The sequence below is a fragment of the Acanthopagrus latus genome, chromosome 2 (assembly GCF_904848185.1).
Source record: "Acanthopagrus latus isolate v.2019 chromosome 2, fAcaLat1.1, whole genome shotgun sequence".
Lineage (NCBI taxonomy): Eukaryota > Metazoa > Chordata > Actinopteri > Spariformes > Sparidae > Acanthopagrus > Acanthopagrus latus.
Genome location: NC_051040.1, coordinates 29,252,663 through 29,271,709, shown reverse-complemented (window position 1 = coordinate 29,271,709; position 19,047 = coordinate 29,252,663). Strand labels below are relative to the sequence as shown.

General features: G+C 40.3%; 1 protein-coding gene across 4 annotated transcripts in view; it reads left to right on the top strand.

Moving 5' to 3' along the window:
• bcas3 (BCAS3 microtubule associated cell migration factor) overlaps nt 1–19,047 on the top strand; it is a 345,864-nt gene that overhangs the window by 70,556 nt on the left and 256,261 nt on the right. For all 4 annotated transcript variants that reach the window (XM_037120193.1, XM_037120185.1, XM_037120201.1 and 1 more), the window contains exon 16: nt 18,354–18,504. In XM_037120193.1, coding sequence (XP_036976088.1) covers nt 18,354–18,504 — 151 coding nt within the window. The remainder of the gene's footprint in view (nt 1–18,353; nt 18,505–19,047) is intronic.

Sequence of the window (19,047 nt, the reverse complement as noted above, 5' to 3'; positions counted from 1 at the left end):
AGCAAATGAAACACAAACTCACAAAATTGTCTGGTTCCCAGGTTAACTCATTCCTTCTTTACAAGTTCATTTCATGGCTACAACGTACTTTTCCCAAGCTTAATTTTTTACAAACTTCATTTGGGCCAAGATAGCAGACAGAAGATGCTGTGACCATTAGGTCAGGGTCAACTCATATTATTACCTGCCTGCCCCAGATCTCACACTATACCCACAGCCACAGCCGCACGCACGCGTGCACGCACGCATGCACGCACACACACACGCATGCACGCACACACAGTACCCCTGTTTCCTCTCTCCCTCCTGTCTTCCTTGTGTAGACCTAGCCAGACCCCTCTGTAACCCCTACACACACATTCACACACATTCACACACACACGCACACACACACACACACACACACACACATTTCTCCACACTGAAAAATAGGCCATCAAACATTAAAAGGATGTCTGACTTTGGAAAGTCACTGCTCTGCTGCGATGAGAGACAGAAAGGGACAGAAACATCAAAGTGGGGTAGGAGGTGAAAGTGAGTGAGCAAAGTAATGAGGTGCAATTGAGAAAAATGAAGGAGAGATAGAACAGGGGGAATGACGGAGGGGGAGAAACAGACAGAGGGAGAGAAAGATAAGTTTGTAGTAGCAGCGCTGAAAGCCAGGGTCTCAGGGAGCATGGTCGTAAATCACACTTTAGTTTCAAAGAAGAGCATTAGGGCCACCTGTCAACAATTAGTCCTCAAAGTGATACCTTATTGTGTGTGTGTGTGTGTGTGTGTGTGTGTATGTGCATGTGTCTCTTTACATATGAAGAAGATAAACTATCTACAGAACTGATCTTTGTTTTGATAGTAAAATGCAAAAAAGAAGCTGGTCAGGATGAACAACTACAGTGTGTAAGGTTGAGGGGGATCTGTTGGCAGAAATGGAATATAACATTCATAACTATGTCTTCATTAGTGTATGATCACCCTAAACTAAGACTTGTTGTGTTTTCAGGCGTTGCATCACCATGATGATTCTACAGTAGACCAGAACAGACAACCCATACCCAAAACAAAAACCTAGCCTTTTAACTAATGTGGGAGTTTATATGTCATCGATTCTCAGAAGACAAATTCTATGTTCTCACGCTGGATGGCATGAAACCTGTAATGCACACAGAGGTTTTACATTGCCTCCTGACTTTTATTGCACACCCCTCATATATTTAAAGTTGCTAGTGCAAAGACCTCCATAAACTTGATGATAGCAGAGTAATTTGCCACTGCACTAGAACTGCACTTATCAATAAATCAGTTAATATTACATTATGTTCAAGCTGCTCTTTTAAAAACAGGCTGTCATAACTTGTGTCAAGTGTGTTATTTTCCTTAAATGTACTGTAAGGAACTTTTAACTGCTTATGACAGTCTCAGTTTAATACTGATGCCTCCATGTGACCTACATAAGCAAATGAAAGCATTAGTAAAAGCTTTGCCTTTTTCCATATTTATTCTTAATGGCTGACACCAGGTTGGATAAGTCATAAAGTTCAAACTATTTTCATGTTGGAGTGGGGAGAATGAATTGAGCAGTCTCAAATTCTGAGGAAAGAAGCTGCTCTGTTGTTTACTCTTTTTCATCCTCTGCGTTTTCAGCCCAGAGGGGCCGCCATAATCAACAGGAAATGGATGCTCCTGTAGGAGCTTCGATAATACTTAAATTCTTATGTTGAAGTCTACCTAAAATGCAACTTTATTATGATTGCAAGCGTAGCGACCCTTTTTTTGTTTTCCCAATGTACAGTTTCAGTCTGTGTAAATGCAGAGTTTGACACAAAGTAGATCTTTAAAAGCTGATTCACTCTAAAAATGAAAAGATACAAGATCGATAAGTTATTGTTTCAGTCAGAATCATTTAGAAAAAATCAGTTACAATTTGATTGAATACAAATACAATGATACAACTAAATGTCACAAGATATTAATTTCTTGAATCACACCTTTTGCAGTGCAGTCATTTTTAATAACATGGTAGAGGCAGCAGGGTCATCGCCAGATTTATGCACTATGCAATTTTGTAAATTGTACAGTGGAAGTTTTGGGGCTTCTCTGGGTGTTGAGAATTAACTCAATGGCAGACTTAGACTTGTCAGACAAGCTCTTGCACCATAACAAGATGATACTCAGCCTCAAAAGCAAGCATATATTTATATGGTGCAAAAGTACCAAAGAGAGCATATCTCAGTAGGTCATTATCAGTTCAGCAGTAAGTCTTCTGTGGGGCAAGGTCATGTAGGTCTCCGTGTGCCTGTTATTTTGAAGATAAATTGGCTCCAAGACATCCTGCCACATTTAAATTTAGAAATCCAGCCCCCTCCACCACTACCGCTGCCACCAGCGTTGATAAAAACTCCGTAATTTGCGCAATTTTCACCGGATGCAAACACATTGAGTCACATTTGCTTTTGTGTCTGCCTTCCGCCTGTTTTTGCACACCGGGTGTGAATTTTGGGCAGTGAAGGCGGTTTTCTTCGGCTGGCAGAAAGCAGGAGGGTGAGGCAACCCAGGGCCGGGCCACCTAGCCACAACAGCTGCTCTGTGATTGTCGCCAGAGAGGACAGCGTTGATTTTTGGGAAGGAACTGTACAAAAGTACACATCCTTCTCAAAGCTGGCAGCCTAGGCCGCCAGCACGCTAAAAATAGAGGCTGCAATTGGCCATCTTCTTGTCACAGTTAAAAACTGGAATGGCTATTTATGTCCCTCCGTATAGTCCCCCCCCCCTCCTTTTTTAAAAAAAAAAACTTCCCCCAAGTCCTTTCCTCTGTCCTCTGTATGATCACGGTATTGTCATTTGAGGTGATGACCCATAATGTATCCGTCCCATACTGTAAAGCGCGGTTTGTCTGCGGCCCAGCGCATACAAGGCTTGATTAGAAAGTGCAGTTTCTGTGCACAGGGCAGAGGGTTGCTGAGGCTATACCAGGAATATGGCAGCCACTGTAGAATTTTATTACTCAGATGTTTTTTAGATCCAGCCACAGGACTGTATAATACAGCAGTGCAGTGCAAACAGGTTTCGAGTGCTCCAAAAACAACTCATAATAATCTTAAAACCATCTTTGATATTTTAATTTGATCTGCCCTCATATTTCTTTGTGGCTGTGTTTGCCCTGTAGTGCAGTAGATGGAGATCAGGCTTTTATCTACTGACTAGGAGTCAGTTTGTCTACTTTCAATATGAAATACTGTTCAATGTCTCTGCTTTTCCCTTTTCTGCAACACTCTCATGACAGTTATGACTTGGTGTGCATTTTTTACTATGCACGGCTGCCTTTCGTGTGTATACACAGCACTGGTCATACACATCTCAACCATAAAACATCAACACGAGGCTATTAGTCAGTGCAACAGATTTGTTTCCTCACCGAGCAGAAGCCCTGGTGGTCCGATCACGGGGCCATCTGGGCCCTGGCGCTGGTTCAGAGAGAAAGGGGGGAGGCAAAAAACAAGGTGTGACGGGAAACTGTTAATTCACTTGTTGATAAAGGGGCACTTCCTTTCTGCTATTAGAGTCTGACGGCTTGCTTATTTAGGTTTGGACTTTTGTTTTATCCCCCCCCTTCCCCCAACTCAGTGCTCCCTTTCGTCAGTCATCGTCGTGTGGTGAAAAACACCAACGCTCTGCAGAGGTCGATGCCAAGGAAACATTACCTCATAACTGCTGGTGTGTGACACGTATGTACATGACCTCGCTGTGACCCTGTTTTTAAGTATAGTTACTGTTAGTTAAACAGTTACAGAGCACAGTGGAAGTCAAAATCTCTTTTACGTTGAAGATGGATTTAACAGAGCAAGTTAGCATGTTCATTTAAAAGAAAAGAAAAAATGTGTAAACAGTATGAAACAGTGAGATAGATGACTTGTCCAGATTTCGGTCATCATGATGAGCTGTGCGCCTTGGATCAGTGTCCAGCTTGAGACTGCGCTAACCAGCAGTTGTTTACCAAGTTTGTTCATTTTAATTTTGAGCTTTTATTTTAACTTTTTTTTCTTACCTGTTCTACCCCATTGTAGTTGCTATGATGTCACTACTCTGTGGCTACGAGCCTCACATAGTTAGCCATAGCGTGGTCAGCATTGACCATGGCTGTTACTGACACACCTTGTTCAGTGCAAAACAATGTAACATTAATTTCATTGAATATACAGTATATATAGTGATACACTAGAGTTTAGAAAATGTTCTGTGAAATAAGAAAATTTTATTAAGATCTTTTGGAAACATCAGTTGACAAAACAATGTAGTATCTGATCTGTAGCGTCTGTTCATATAACATTATCTTTCTCAGCAGATGCCTAGTTGTCATGGAATTATAGAAATTAATATTACTTCCTTAAATATTTAGTCCATTAACAAAGTTAAGAGTGAAAGAATGTAATTTAAACTAAAAGACATGTAAACAGAACTCTGTTTGCTGAAAAGGATCATATCATATGTCTCCTAAACAGTTTTAAAAGGTCATGGTAGTGAAAATTTCACAATTTCTGGTCAGCGAGTGCTCTGATGAATAAACAACCGGATGTGAATGTCTGTGCTGTTTCTTGCTTATCCAGAAAATGAAATGCCTTGATGCAAATGTGATATTAGAATTTAAATATTACCTTAAAACTATCCTTCTCACTGATTTTTACCATCATCTAAAATGGCCAAATACAACCAGGTATATCCTTGTCATGTGTTGGCTGGAATGTACTGTATACTTCAGTTTACTTTGTTTTCTATAAACTAAAGGTAGCACAACAGAACACAGAGAGGACTATTTAAACTCACAAAACACACCGACAATTAAAATGAAAAGTATTCCTTTTTGTCTCTCCTTTGTTTAATAAAGATTTCCTTCATAAATCCAAAAAGCTAATAGTTTTTCTGGCAAAACAGAGCAAGAAATATGGTGCTCTGTATATGCATCGGCAGTGGCATAGTCATGGAGAGCTCCTGCGGAAGAGAGAGGGGTCAGGACTTCCACGCAGACTAACGTTGTCAGTGCCTCCCTCTGTTTGACCTTGTCCTGTGTATTTCTGCATTTGCGAGCACACAGAACACAGCGTGCATACCGGGACACGTAGTTCACACGTTTTATCAGTGACAACAGCATCGCTCCCTTTGTTTTATCCATGGACATTTTTACCGTGCTTCTGTTTCTCACTTAAAAGCTACAAATAAATAGGAACAGCCAAATGACTTGTGGATAATCAGGAAACATTGATGGGTAGTACATTTGTCACTTGAAACTGCTAAAATAACTTTCCAAGATGTCAATGAATTGGTTGTTCTTTCAGAACATGAGATCGTTTTAAATAAAGAGAATCTTGTGGCAATCCCTAATAAAGCAGGGCTAATATATGAATAGTAGTTAATTGAAGTCTTTTACTATAGTTACCCAAAGTCATTGAATTCTGCATTAAAGCTCAGTGGCAGCACTGTACTCTAGTACCAGACTTGTCCTCTGTGTGGTGCTGTGTGGTCAGGATTGTCAGCTTGAAGAGGGAGGAGCAGAGCAGCCGGGCTGTGGAGACAGAGGAAAGGAGTTGTAAAGCTTGAGTTGTGCTGCAAGGTTTTTGCCTTGATACAAATCTAGCAACAGTGAAAAAGAGGGGAAATTTCTCTGGCTTTTTTAATGAATGGTCACTTCCTCCAGCTAAAACAACTTGCAGCCCTCCTTTGGAGAAATTTTTTTTTTGTGCTTTTTTTTTTTAAAGAGGCAGTCTGAGCATTTTTTTGCTGACTGTTGAGACCTCTCAGCTGTAATCTTTGTCTGCTAGGCATTTTCTTTCCTTCTGTCATTATTGTCTTTAGAAGATGATGGCGGAAGACCTTTTTTCATCAAGATGTTATGCTTAACATTTAAACTGTTAAAATGAAGATTTTATTTTCTGTAGACAGTTTGTTAATTATAATAATTCATGTATTTCACTGGACACACATAAACCAGCATCACCAGCATCACCGTACTGTAAATATATCCTGATAATTTACCCTGCAAATTACAAGGCAGCAGGGAATAGGACATGACAAATAGCTTTCATAAAGGAGCAGATGTTCTTTTAAAAGCATTTTTCCCTCAACCTGCCATATAGTCAAGAGGATTAGGCTTTGTACATTACTCAGTACATTTGATTTAACAGTTGTGTGCCATCAAAGGTAAGCTAGTGTTAGCGGCTTGTATTTGTTGCAGGCTACGGCGGCAGGCTTCTCCCTGTGGTCGGCAGAGGAGCCAGAGCCCAGCTCGGCTTGAGTCAATAAACGGAGAGCTCAGCGCAAAACCACACTGCAATCGAACAAGCTGTTTACCCTGAAAATTAGCCTTCCCCTGTACTTTTAGGGCTTTTAAAGCAACCAAAAATACACAGTGCGAGGAATATGTATCTTGGCCGGCACTTGGGCTCCGCCAGAGACCTCTGTCCTTTTTATGCGTACCCTAATAACTCAATCTCCACAACCACTAAACCCTCTTATCACCGGGTGCTCGCCGCTGCACTCATCATTATTTGATTTGCAAAATTGGAAGGTAGAGATAAAGAAATAAAGCTGGCTTGCCATTACACACAGGCAGCACTTGTGGCTTCCAGCTTATTTCCTACAATGTGAAAAGTGCACACTCTGTAAAGCCAAAGCCTTCCATTGTCACAGAATCAATAGGTTTTACATTCCGCCTTTGTTCTGCTGCAGCGTGTCTATCTTCTTTATAAATGTCTTTGTTTTCCCCCTGTTTCTTTTTTATTTGTGTGTTCTTGAAGATTACTCCTTTTAAAATGTTTGTTTTACTCCAGTGTGGGGTTGTGTAACCTAATTTGTTCCAATAGAAAGTATACACTTGATAAAGTCCAAAACTTCTCCTGTTTTATACTGTACACCTACTGATCTATTTGTGGATGTACAGTATATAATGTAGGAAGCACTTGACTGGAATGTTTTTCTCCAGAACTAATTATTATATTATGTGATATAATGCTAATTATCATTAATATGGCAGTGGGAACTGAGTCACCAGTATGTCTATGCAATACTGTGTTACAGCATGAAGACACACGTCATAAAAATCTCATCTTATTTGAAAACAACTGAAAACATACTTGCCACATTGAATAATTAAAGGATACACTTAACATTTTTTTACTGAATGCATTCAAAAAAATAATTTCCACAAGTGATTTTTGAAAATGACCTGCAACCTTTTAGATTCAAGTTTTACGTCACGTCTAGTTTTCTGAGAGGAAACCTTGTCCTGTCTTACTCTTAAATTACCTGTTTTCTTGTATCATGTCTAAGTGTTTTTGACACAGAGTTCATTCAGACTCAAATGCTGTCAAAACCCTGTCGGCTTAATTCGGATCAAAAGGGCCCTGCAGTTGTTACCTGCTATTTAAGCAGAGCTTCTGTCACTGCCAAACAGAACTGTAATGTCAGTCAATCAGAATTAAATCAGGCTCCTTTTTAAACAACACATTCAAATCAGAGTTTTCTCTCTCTCTCTCTCTCTGTCTCTCTCTCTCTGTCTCTCTCTCTCTCTCACACTCTCTCACTCTCACTCTCACTCTCACTCTCACTCTCTCTCTCTCTCTCTCTCTCTCTCTCTCTCTCTCTCTCTCTCTGTGTGTGTTTTAATGTAGTGTGGCGCATGAGAGGGCTGGATGATTAATGCAGATGAAAGAAGATAGACTGTTGTGATAAAATATCAGTTAAAAAAAAAATGCATTGACTGCAGGAAAATCACCATTTATCACTTTTATATATTATGATCATGGAGGAAAATTTGAATGTTTGGCCTGATCCTGATTTTCATCAAGTTTCTCATAAAGACAGTGCAGGAGAGCTGTGACATGTTATTATCCGTGCCCTTATTGTTTCCTTTACTTCGGACCTTCTGTTATTTTTGATTGAGAATTAAAACGCTAAAAAATACCTATGTTGTCTGTATTGTTTAAAATATTGTGCACACAAAATATGAGGTTCATTTTTATTGTTGTGTTGCCGTTGAAGAAAATGATGATGAGATTTTCCTCCTTCTCTTTACTCCATATTTTTGTTCCTCGATGATATGGTTAGGGTCTTTGGGGGCCAACTCAAACTAAATTATAAAAATAGTTTAAAGTGCATTTGTGCTTAGTCTTAAGTGTCCTCAGCTGCAGTTTTACTTAGATTTGTCCATCCTAGCACAACATTAATATCTTAAGAAAGAAAAGCCCAATTCAAAACACAATGTGTTCTGGAAATCAACCATTAATTAATTGATTTATTTATTTCAGAAATGATCAGTCCAGTATCGGTCTAATCCTGCATCCTACAGTCTACAATGTTATTAAACAAGAGATGCACAATATGTATGGGATGATAAATGATTGGCCCTAAAATGTGAAATTTATGTTATCGGCTATTTATCGTATCAGAGAAATAATAGCTGATAAATATGGATGATAACGCGTAGGTTTTTTTCGTGGACTCAGCAAGCATGGCATCTTCACACTCTGATACAGTAGGTGGCGGTATGCAGCTTTAAAGCTGGTTTGCAATCTGCCAAAAAACACAAAGAAAAAGGAGAAGAAGAACAAGCAGCAACAGTGCATGTTCTGCGAGGAGGATTTTAACAAAAAAAATCTTATTGTAGCCACTGAATATTAAACCAACCATCTATTCTCACGGCATTTTAGCCTTTTCTTTCCCTCAGGTGTGCAGGTTATAAAAATCTTAGAAAAAATAAAAATGTGAAATTATGATTTATCTTATCAGTGTTAGCTAGGAGATGCAGATAGAATGAATTGATCCCAAAATGTATTGTTTTAGTCTTCATATTTGACATAATGTTGTGTTTTGGCTACAAAAATAAGTTCTACAAATGTTTTTTTTTATAGTGTAGCCAAGTACAAGACACTGTGAAAGCTTCTTCACGTTCCTCTCCTAAAAGGCCTGAATATTTTTCCTTCTTCATTCAAATTAACAAATCAAATAACTCACTAACAAATTTCCTAAAACTACAACAAGTGTGCTTTTAGGCACTTACTCCACATCTTGTCCATTTTAAGTGTTACTTTGTAAATTGGTAGGTTCAATTTTCCATTAGTAATGTTGATTTGAGAAAAAAGGAATAAAAAACAGTCCACCCATGATCCACCCTCTCCTCTTTCCCAAACATCCAATCGTGGCCATAACCCATCCCTATTTACTGTGAGGTAAACACACACACACACACACACACACACACACACACTTTTACACACTTGTACACATGTGTATACATTTGCACACACACATATGGTTGGAGTGTGGGTGTCATCTGATCCAGTGGAGCTGTTTGACCCCCTCCCAGCTCTTCGTGCTGGAGACTCAGTGCAGTCTGATGAAGCCTTGTAAATACTGACATGCTGTAAACTTGTAGATTTGATTTCAGGGTGCTGTTTGTGTGCAAGAGCGTGTGTTTTCGTGTTTGCGTGCGTTCCTTTCACATAATTGTTTTCTCATGATTATCTTTGCTTGTTTGTCAGAAGTGACCATGTGTATTTCTGAATGTAGACATGTTCTGCTTCTGTATTGTTGTAGTTTTTTTTTCCCCCCTCCCGCCTGCTGGTTTTTCCTGTTCATTACAGCACAAACCGCCACGGCACTCGAATGCCATATACAGCATGTTACACACTGTAAAGTCTCACTTTTTCTGTGCTCTCAAGTTTTACGACAAAATTAGGAAAATCATGTCCTGGGAATTTTTTTAGAGCGTCTGTTTTTTTTAGCTGCCTGACATGAGAAACGTCAATAAAAACACAAAATGTCCAAAAAATGTTCCCAAATAGGGCTGTTAATAAAAACCTCCCCGTTAGCTTGCGGTTTGGGAGCGGGGGACTGGGCAGGAAGCCATTTTCACACAGGCCGGCCTGACCTCGACTCTTAACTCCTACTGAAAATAGCAGACAAGCAACATCGTCCTACAATGAAAGAAGAGAGGGGGGGAGGGAATACTGAGGAGATAGATGTCTCTGCTGCAACATTACCTGAGAGGGAAAGAAAAAAGGAAGGAGGAGAAAAAAAAAGCCTGATGTCTTTTCCACAAGTCTTTAGATTCCTTTGCAAAACAGTAAATCTTGTGAAGTTTATTTTCTTTGCAGCATCTGTGTTTTATAAGGGCTCTTTTAATTTGTTTTTACTCTGTCCAGTGGGGGATCCCCACTCCTTTTTCTTTTTTTTTCTTCCCCTTTTGTGTTCAACCATTTTTAGCCCTCCCTTCTGCCTATCTCTCCCTTTTTCCTTCCTTCTGTTTTTTTTCCTCTCTCTTTCTATTTCCTCCCCCTGTGGAAGTGAGTGTTTTAATAATGATACTTGGGGGAATTGGGATGGTAGAACAGCTTTCTCCTCCTGCAGTCTGCAGGACTCCTCATTCTTCTCCTCTGCCCTGCTTTAATCCCTCCCTCCTCTAACATGTCTGGGAAACTTCAAGGAATGAATGGTAAGCTATATTTAACAATATCTGTGGCAGTCAGTTCTTTTTGGAGAACAACTAACCTCTAGATGTGATAGAACTACATTAATGCTGCACAGTTTTAAAATAATAAATGTTAAAAAGTTTCCTAAGGGTCTCGCGAATGTTTTGAAAAAACCCAACCCAGTCCAGTGGAAAATGAGAGATTAGTCAAGTTTAGAATACACAAAAAAATAACTAGCAAGAGTTTGCAACTCTGGCCAAACTGAAAAAAATCATAACTTAAAAAGTATTTGGAATACAGCTATAGGATCGGACAAGATTCATTTTACAGAAATCTTAAGATTCATTTTTTCAAGAAAATCCATGACATGAACTGAGAGGCCCTAGGTGAGTTGGCATGGAATGGCTATTATGTGTTGTCATGTGGCCTAAGCAGTTGGCATGACTGAAAGTGTCACATTTACGGAGACAGTTGGCCTGATGATTATAGTGATACTACAAGGATTCAAGATGAAAATCTTTACTGACTATATATAATTTGTTAAGCACAAAATGACGTAACAACGGTCAATGGACTTTCCTTATGACTTGGTGGATGGTGTTCTGTGGGATCAGTCCATCAGTCAGCTCCGAGACAGTCTGTGGTGGGACCGGATGCACCGATACATCACGTCCAATAGGTGCTCAATTGGATCGGAGTCAGGTGAACAAGAGGGTCAGTCAGTGGCGTCCATGCCTTTGTAATCCAGGATCTGCCTACAGACTCTGGCCACATGAGGCCAGACATTGCAGTGTACAGTCTGACAGTTGCTCTTAGGATTTCTTCCTGGTACCTAACAGCAGTCAGGGTACTGTTTGCTATAACATGCAGGTCAGTGTGACCCAATGTGACCCGTATCCAGACTCTTTAATGCCTGTCATAAGTGCTCAGTGTAAACCTGCTCTCATCTGTGAAGAAAACGGGGCGCCAATGAAGGACCTGCCAATTCCGGTGTTCCCTCGTTAATGCCAATCGAGCTACACGCTGCCGGGCTGTTGGCACAGGTTCCACTAGAGGACGTTGGGCCCTATTGCCACCCTCATAGAGTTTCTGAGAGTTTGGTCTGAAACATGCACACCTGTAGCCTGCTGGAGGTCATTTTGTAGGACTCTGGCAGTGTTCCTCCTGTTCCCTCTCGCACAATGGAGCAGATACGGCCCTGCTGCTGGGTTGATGCCCTTCTACGGCCCTGTCTAGCTCTCCTCATGTAAGGGTTGGTCTCCTGGTATCTCCTCATGCTCCTGAGACTATGTACTGGCCAAACACTCCACCTAAAAACAACAAAAAAAAGGTTTTATTTTCTTGTGTAGCATGAAGGGGCAGCAACGTTTAGTTCTTAAACTGTAGTATTGCAAATTTACTTTTTAAATGAATTTTATTTATTTATATATTGAACACATTTTGATGTTTTTTCCGGATCAACCAGATTTGAATATGTTTATCTAGAGGACGGTCTTTCTGTCAGCTGCTATATGGCAACAAATTAGATATTGGATTAGCCTTGACTGAATTTAAGGGGTCTGCTTGGTCTTGGCATCTGTATACACCCTACTGAATGCCATTCTGGTTTTCTTGGTATCTGTATATTGGTGCCATAGTATTGAGGTACCCAGCTCTAATATTAGGCAGGCAGTGACAAGAAAGCCATGTTTTCAATCACAAGGCCATCATCAGCTTATAGGTATTTGAACCACAATGATCTCAGCACCAGTGTTCTATCTATCTATATATAACAGTGTGTACTCAGCAAATAGTGTATTATAGTTATAGTTTATCTAGTCTGTATTCTAGTTTCAGCTTTTATTCATATTTTATCTTATGTTTAAGTTAGTCTATTTAGTTATTGTATATAATGTAGCCTTTAATTGTGTTTCAGAGTAATGTAAACTTTTCAAATGTTTCTCTGTTCCCTTATTTCCCCGCCTCTTACCTCCTATATGTAACGTTACTGTATTTGTTTATTATTCAAATTTGTCTTTTTGTCTCAGGATCAATTCATCACAGTCCTCTGCACCTTCTGCCATCTTTCCATCAAGTAACGTAACTCACTCAAGCTCGCATGTCTGTATTCCCCTGCAGCAGAGACGTTGTAGGCATCAGCCCCAGGATTGGTCCGTAATGTCACCGTCATACGGAAGTGCTTCTGTTGGCTCCACATACACAGCCATGTATGGCGGTGGCGTCACTGACTGATCCTTTTATTTCAGACCGCAGCAGAAAGCTCCGCTACTCTGAGCTTCAGAGATGAGTCTATAATAAAAATATTCCGCTATGAGAGAATTTTATACAACAGCTTCAGTAGTGGAACTTTTAATGCTGTCTGATTAAGCTCAAATCTGTTTTGAGCGTGTGTTCTTTTTGGTATGTGTGTTTATGAAACCCTGAAAAAACAAAAAGAAACTGCCTTCCACAGTGGTTATTCTGTAACAGGTTTCAGTGGCTGGTGAGGACCCATGATCCAAATACTGTTGCAGAGACTTGCTTGCTTGAGTTTGGTTCTGTCAAGCAAAGTGATCAGCAAAGTTTTTTTTTTTTACACACTACAACTATTGGCGTGCAGAAAGATTTTTTTTTCTTTTTCTTTGGCCCTGGAAATAAGAAGTAAGCTTAAAAAATATCATCTTCAATCCAAAAAACGTCTTCAAATGCTCAATGTCTAGTCGTATCCATAAAAGTATTCCCCTGCTGGGACAAGGTAGCTTTTTTCTCGTCTTCCATACTCTGCCTCCTTCTCTTTCTCAAGCCCTCCATCTCACAGCTGCAATATCATCTTCAGATCCAAGGTCTCTCCTAATTCCCAAAGCATCAGCCTGCCTAACCTGCCGCTTCCTTACATCTCCCAACCCATTTCCTCTATACCCAAGAGTTTTTTTTCTTTCTTTTGACTGGAATATCCTCTCTGGCAGAACAATTCAAATAAGACGAAGTGTTTGTGTGGACACACACAGTCTTTGGAGCTTGTCCTGTCGCACGTCGCCTCCTCATTGGAAGCTTCCTGCTTGTATTGGATGCAAAGTAGGTATTAAAAGAGTTGAGAGAAACATGAGATAGCGTGACACAGGGCAGCTGAGGAGAGAGAAAGTGCGCGAAGGATAAAGAGAGAGGCTTAATGCGAGAATAGAATGCAAATGCTGTTGGGACAGGGAGAGATGGATGGATAGATGGATGGATGGTGGAGAGCTGGATGGATGGTTGGATTAAGGGAAAAAGAGAGACGGGGGTCAGGTGACAGTGTGACTTTTTGGCAGGGTCAGAGTTTTTTCTCGACGACGGCGACGGGGCTGGATTTGCATTGATGGATCTTCTTTCCATGGGGTTGTCATGTATCAGTGCTTGGGCACATCACGCCCCGGTCATTAATCAAATCACGGCCTCCGTCTAGAGCTATATGTCTGCCAGACGCCTCTCATCTGTCTACCTTGCTCTTTTACTCTCTCTCTTTCTCTTTGTAGTAGCCTTGGCCAGCCTTTTCCCCTCTGGCATCCTTTCTGCCTTTTTTCTGCACCAACTCTGTTTTTCCGTTTGAAATGATTATAAATAATACTCAGATACCTCCGCTATATTTGAGAACATGTGCCAAGTCCATAGCTGCATTTCAACAGGTGGTTGAAAAGATGATTATGATGAGACCAAATCTTTCAGCATTAGCAGTAGTTTTAAGAATGAGAATGAGAATTTCTTTATTTGTCTCACAAATGGGGACGTTTCTTTGTCACAGCAGCCAAAGGATAATAATATTGAAATAAGCAATGATAATAGTCAAAAATAAGCAATATAATAAAAATGTAAGAAATAGAAATAGACTTATATACATATTATTTTACACTGTGAACAGTGTAATTGTAAGAAGTGTGTTGTTGTTAATAAAAACAGTGCTGTAGTAGTAGTTATAGTACTAGTGGCAAATGTTGTAATGGCAGTACTGTAGATGTAACACCTAGTCATACAGTAAATATGGCAAAAAACCTTTAATATTCAGGCCAGATATTGTGGTCTGTGTTTTTTTTTTTTTTTTTTTTTTTGCACATCTTTGTCGCCAACATGAATGTAACCAGTGGTATCTGAAATCTAAATGGAAATCTTAAATCTTTGAAAAAGAGTAAAGGTGTGTGTGCACACAAGTGCAGAATATTCAGAAAATATTTACAGTCCTTTCATCAGATTAATAAAGGTGTGTGTAGTTATGGTTCACCTTTATATATTTTATTTTCTTTGTCAAATTATAAACGCATGCACAGGTCTGATTTCACTTCCACTTTTAGCCATCGTTGGATGCAGACACACCCTTTATCAGTTGTTTGCATATGCCTGCTCCACCACTCTCAAATGAAAATAACAGCAACAAGGTGATATTTCTGAGTGACAAGAAAAAAAACACAAATTCAGACATTCAGATTTTCTCCTATCTTCCTTCCATGATATATCTGGATTATCATGGAGACAGACAAGCAAACAAGCAACCCCCCCCCCCCCCCCCCCCCCCCCCCCAAAAAAAAAGTGCACACAACTTATTACACTTCTTAGAAACTAAACTTGTCTTGATCTCTCCCCTACCACACATTGCCTCATTCTGTCCACAACACTCCACCACGCCTACACAAACACCACCCACACACCCTCGCTGTCCAACTCTTCAAGTCTATTCATGTATCGTCTTCTGCTGGTACGTGATGGCTTCTTCCACGTGTACTTGTTTTCACTGGGGCCTATGATAATTAAGACTCCTGTGGCCTGAGTGACAGCAGGGTGTGATAGATTGATCCACTGTTTGATCGATCCATCATTCTGCATTTCAGTCTGGCCACACCTGTTCAAAAAGTCGACAGCAGATTTATTTTTTCAAGGTCGGGGGGTGATGAGGGATAATGCAGTTGGGCAAAAGTGAAAAGTCTGTTTTGGATGAGGATGCTAGATTCATCGATACCCCCACCCGGAGTCCTCACCCTCCTCTCCCCTCTTAGATGAAGCACCATTATGGCTTTTCAGGCTGCTTCCTGTACAGATTTGTTTTCTGCTCTGCCCCTTTTGAAATGTGAAGGGCTTTCCTGGTACAGACTGCTGTTAGTCTGACCAAGAGAGGAGCAGAGGGAAATGAAGGACGGGTTTGTGTAATGGTCTCCTCTCCCCATTTGAAGGTCACACAGCATTGTTGGCCAGCGGAGGTCTAAGCGACGGGCCTTGGAGGGCCACAAAGCAGAGGTTTGGCAGGACTAATGAAACTCGGAGCTACACGTTAATGATCTAAAAGACTGGACCAAAACACTCAGCAGTCCCTTTCCGCTCGCATTCAGTTGCCTCTTGATCGCTCCTTCCAAATAATGACGAGGCACTCTGCTACTCTACCTTTATTGTAACCTTTGATGTCTGCCTTGTTTTCTTTGTCTCCACGTCCCCCCTCCCTCCTTTTCATTCCTTTATGTTACGAGACTGTCACTCATCTATTAAGGCAACAAATGGAACAAGGAAAACATTCAGAGAGTGTATTGTGGTACACCCACAGGTTTGCTCTTTATTTCTTTTGAAAGCACTTGAACTTGGAATTTTTCTCGGGCTACCGATTGAATCAGCAGGATACACTTTTTTTTGTTGTCACTATTGCCCTAGGATTACAAATATATTTGTTTTATAATCCCCTATGGTGAAATGTTTCTATGTGACTGTTTCTTTTCTCATTGTATGAAATGGTCATCCAACGAAATTTACAAAAGAAACCCATAAGAGTACAATTAGCTCTGGTAGTATGTTGTGGCGCAGATAGTTGCATTTCTATTTGTGTAGTAAACGCTATTGATGATAGTCTATGGGGATTGAAACATTAGTACTATTTACTAGAATAGTACTAGGCAGAGCATATACCTCTGCCAATGCCAAATAATCCACTTCATTCAATCAAGCCAACTCCAATATCAAACTCGATAGCCCTGTAGATTTTATACCAAACATACAGTAACTTCTTTACAAGGATTTGAGATCATCAAATGTAGGCTCTACTTCTAATTGCACTCGCTCATATATTGCCAGCCACCTTAGTACGCCTAATATTTTTCTTCAGGGTTCATGCGTTATTCCCTGAGAAATCAGCAAAAAATGTTGGAAAACTTGGAATGTTAAAATAAATTCCTCGGTCTTTCCCTTTATCTGGGAAACATCAAAAGTTAATGGGGTCTGTTCTGGGCAGAGGTCCATCATCCATCCCAGTTTTGTGAAAGTCCGTTCAAACCAACCAACCAACCAATGGACAAGGGTGAAAACCTCCTTGGGAAACAGTAGTCCCTTCTCCCCAGTCCCTCTCTGTCCTGCACTCACATTGCTCCAACTGCAAGCGGGCCGGTGCGTGGTCACCTCGTGTTCATACGTCATTACGTTATAGCACAATGGAGAGCATCACAGAGAACATGACTAACTTTATTGACTTTTTTGTCTTGTTTTGGTCATAGGTGGCCCTCTCACATTCCAGGATTTCTTTATTATGTAAGGTGGTGTAATACGCATGATTGTACTTCATGTCCACGTTGCGCACCCGTCCTTCTGCTAGCAACCACAGCATACCAGATCACACCTCTTCTAGTGGTGTCAGGGCCAGGAAAGTGTACCATGCTTGGGCATTGTATGGATAGCCTAGTGTGAGTGTGCCCTGAGATTTGTGCTAGCCCAGTAAATAAGAGGTCAGCAGAACTGTGTTTGTGGTATGGACAGGATTGAAAGATGACATTTAAACAAAATCCAACAGTGACATGTCATAGTCAAGACATGGCCAGCAGTTTTTATTTGGATTCCTTCACCAGTAGAAAGTAGAAATAGACTATTGATTATTCTAGCTACAAGCCTTGTGTGATGAAGTTCCCCCCCCCCCAAAAAAAAAGACGTTATCAGTAACTGTAATTGTAGCTTTTTCAGTTTTTCCCGATTTAGTTACTGCTTTACATATACATATTGTCAGTCTGCCTTTTCAAACAAATATTATTAAAATGTGTTTTCCAGTAAGATGTAGGCTAAGTGTATGCATTTAGTTAAAGAGTCAGTGAACTAGTGGTCTCTCTGCTGATGTTGCCGGTTAAGGTCATTAGGCCTTTAAGAAGCCCTTTGACATGGCCTGATTAAGTTTGGCTGCAGCTGCATGGGATATGAGATGAGATGGGCTTCTTTGAATCATCTGTGTGTGTGTGTGTGTGTGTGTGTGTGTGTGTGCGTGTGTGCGTGTGTGCGTGCGTTGCACCAGTGTGTAGGGCCTGTTGATTGGCCTTGATTAACAGACTGCCAGGCACTAGAAGCAGAGCTCGAGCCTTTGTAATGTAGCATCTTGAGTTGGTTATTTCCAATCATTCCACGGGAGGCCTTGAACCCGGGGTTATATGTGTTTGCGTGTGTGCATGTGAGGGGTTGGAAGAAATAAAATATACCACACCGGATTTAAACGAGGCTTTCTTCTTTTTCTTTTTTTTTAAGAGAAAGGTGTTTCAATTTTGTAAACAGAGTCCTCTGGTGAATGCTTAGTCTGCAATTTAAAGTGAATGAATGGAAAAAATGAATGAGTGTATTTTTAATGTAATTCAAACTGAGCAATGATGACTATTAGCATCTGTAAAGAGCACTGAGCTGAAAAAGGAACCACTATGCAATGAAAAATGAATTATGTTTTAAAGGTTGCTCCTGTATTCAGTGGGATTCTCAGTTTTGTGCGACCATTACCAGGCAAAGCTCATGATTGACACATTTGTCCATTATGTTCCAATTTGTCTGTTCTGTTCCACTCCAAATCCATGAAAAGGAGATTTAGCTGACCTTGCTATCCAGGGAACATCCCATACTGCTCAGTGAGAACACTTGCAGTAATCCTGAATTTCTTTGTGTTTCTAGCCAAACTGAGCAGCCAGGATTCGTACAACAACTTCACAAATAACAACATGGGGAACCCACGGCTGTCCCCGCTGCCCAGCCTCACTGTGGTGCTGCCTCTGGCTCAGATCAAACAGCCCATGACCCTGGGCACCATCACCAAACGCACTGGGTAGGTAGCAGACACATACACACAACTTTATTCTCCACAGGATGTCCAGTTTATGAAGCACATGTGTAACACAGCCATAGTATAAAATCATCCTGTCCCAGAATCTATAACTTAGTTGGACACTTTGCAGCAGACACTCTATAGTCATTTATTAGTCACTTAAAAACAGTTGGTTGAAAATACAGTATAATGTTGTCATATTTATGTGTAAATATATGATTACAGACTATGATGCATCTTTACAGTGGGATAATGGATTTGTTCATTCTTCACTCTAAATGAAAATATACATATTAAACATGTTCTTTTGACTTGATTTCCTTAATCAGCAAAGTTTGGTCACTTCACATGAAGAATAAGACGGGGTTTATGAATGATTAATGCATCTAACTATCTGACTTATTATCTTTGTATTACTTTATCATTTTTAGATATGGCATTGTAAATTCAACATGGCTGACTGAAGACAAATGCACCAAGTACCTCAGTGAAAACTTTCAAATCCTTGTATTCTCCGAAAACCACATTTTACTTAACCAAAAC